This window comes from Lolium perenne, chromosome 1 (assembly GCF_019359855.2).
Source record: "Lolium perenne isolate Kyuss_39 chromosome 1, Kyuss_2.0, whole genome shotgun sequence".
Lineage (NCBI taxonomy): Eukaryota > Viridiplantae > Streptophyta > Magnoliopsida > Poales > Poaceae > Lolium > Lolium perenne.
Genome location: NC_067244.2, coordinates 196,972,264 through 196,974,571, shown reverse-complemented (window position 1 = coordinate 196,974,571; position 2,308 = coordinate 196,972,264). Strand labels below are relative to the sequence as shown.

General features: G+C 45.3%; 1 protein-coding gene across 1 annotated transcript; it reads right to left on the bottom strand.

Moving 5' to 3' along the window:
* Positions 1-1,068: 1,068 nt before the first annotated feature.
* LOC127317911 (uncharacterized) lies at positions 1,069-2,062 on the bottom strand. The gene has a single exon (XM_051348515.2). It carries the CDS (start codon positions 1,769-1,771, stop codon positions 1,292-1,294), a length of 480 nt encoding a protein of 159 aa, XP_051204475.1. The 5' UTR covers positions 1,772-2,062; the 3' UTR covers positions 1,069-1,291.
* Positions 2,063-2,308: the final 246 nt, after the last annotated feature.

Here is a 2,308-nt window from a genome sequence, read left to right as displayed (position 1 = left end):
TTGTATATATCTGAGTGTTTTTTGGATGGTAGAGCATGAGCTATATCCCAATTGCTATTAACATATATAACTGCAAGGACCGAGCTAGAGCCTATAGAATATGCTTAATACGTACCGAGCTAGAGCTTGAACTTTTTTTTTGAGGCAAATCAGTGGGTTTCCCCACTGTGTATAAATACAATTTTCAAAAGTGTTTATGTACAAGAGCTTGAACATTTGCTAGCCAATTAATCTCAAACGAAGTTAATAGATAAATTATAATAGATAAATTATAATAGTACTGCATTTTGCAATCTATTGTATGATAAAAATTGGTGATGCTAGGTTAGAAACACAACCGATCAAAGAGAAATATGCCACAAGTTTCAACAGTGCAATTTGCCTACTAATTTAGTGGGTCCTCATTACCACTAATCAGCAGCATCCATTAGATCATGCCGCTCCACTGCGTGGCCTAAATGGCCCATTCAAGCGTAAATATGTATTAAGTATGTATCTGTTTATGAAAATTAAGAATTTAAATATTTTACTTGGAGGTTTGAGCTAAAAAGATGGTACGACTATTTTCTAATCAGTTCGAAAAGAAGACATCATCTATACTGCTAAATCCCAGTTATGTTAAATCATCTTTGCAGCATATGCTTAATTTATGTACTCAAGTTTGTACATCACGTAATAATGTATATACAGCTTTCGTGGGTCGAGCGTCTAATCAGGGCGAAGAAACATGCTAGCTAGATAGACAGCCAATAGGAGTAGATGCCAAGGCCAATGTCAAGATGACAGTATGGCACACACTGACATATCACTGCTATCTATGCATGAGAAAAGTGAGATTTGCATCAAGGCGATCTTTGTAGCCGATCCTCTCGTGTACATGTGTCGCTCCACCGCGCATAAAATCTCAAACCCGTACCCAAACAAAAATGGAATCCGATCCTCCCGATTTCAAATACTTATTATAACTTCCGTCAACATTGCAAATCATCACAAGTTAGTTAAGTACCCAACCAATCAATTTAAAGATCAGCTGGCACATCCACGAAATACAGTACACGAGAAGAAAAGTTCACTTTGGCCACATAAGAGTACTATAAACATATTTGAAGCAGTAGTACAGAATATAATTTTAATTTGGAGTAGCAATACAGAAGTTGAGAGAGAGGATCTAATAAAGTTACCTAGCTAGGAGTACGGATGAACACACACATGCACATATGATACAAGTAGACCTCGTGCAATTAAGCGCAATACGTACATGTTTCTGCTGGATCACAGATCGATCGATCGATCACAACTCGTGCGAGCCGTAGAGGAACGTCGGCGGCGAGAAGACGGAGTACCTGTTGTCGATCAGCTGAGCCGGGAAGCTGTCCTCCTCCTCGTCGCCGTAGGCATACCCGACCACCGTGGCCGGCCGGACGACGTCCTGGCTGCACGCGGCGGTGCCTTCCGACGATTCCGCCGTGCTCCCAGGGCTCGGTGCTGGGCCCATCTGCGGCCCGGCTGGGCTTCCCGCGCTGCTCTCGTCGACGTCGACGGCGCCGCCTCCGCCGGTGTACTTGGAAGGGTCAGCGTGGCGGCCGGTGAGCTCCTGCACGAGCGCGCGGAAGCCCGCCTCGCTGGTCGATACCCGCATCGGGTTGTCGATGTACACCAGCTTGATCGCCTTCCCGCCGCCGGCCTTCCGCTTGTTCTTGTTGGAACCGCTCCCGCCGGCCGTCGCGCTCCGGTGAGCATTGCTCTTGGGGCCGCACTGTATCTTCTCCATGGCCAGGCGATCGATCTAGCAATTATGAGCAACAAGGGAGGGGAGTTGTTCCTGTGGTTCACACAGGAGATGAGAGGGAAAGGAGTGCTGTTTACTGATATAGTGGAGCTACAGCTAGCTTAGCTAGCGAGCTCTCGCGTAGTATGTGTAAATGTGTAACGGAGGTTGGAGAGTGCACAACGGCGGATGGTTTCTACTTTTAGAAGCCATCAAAGGACCAATGGATGGAAGTGGTATCAAACCGGTGGATTTTGTGAACGGTGTTTTTGGATAGAGGTAACTCGAACTCCTCAGTCCTCACATATGCAACGAGAAAGGGACGGTGTGCAATTTGGGTGGAGATCAGGTGCCTTGTAGTACAACGATATAAGTGGGTGCAATTTGCTACGTCTACTCAAGACAATGCGGCACAAATATTTGTCCACACTTTTTTTCGAAAAGGAAATCACGCTCTAACCTCTGCATCGATCGATGAATGCTGCCTTCTTAATTAATTTATTGACATATGCTCTCTCCATTCATTTCGTAAATAGGTTG

Bases quoted from the DNA above. Each gene is read 5' to 3' on its own strand.
- LOC127317911 (XM_051348515.2), bottom strand. From the start codon at position 1,771: ATGGAGAAGATACAGTGCGGCCCCAAGAGCAATGCTCACCGGAGCGCG.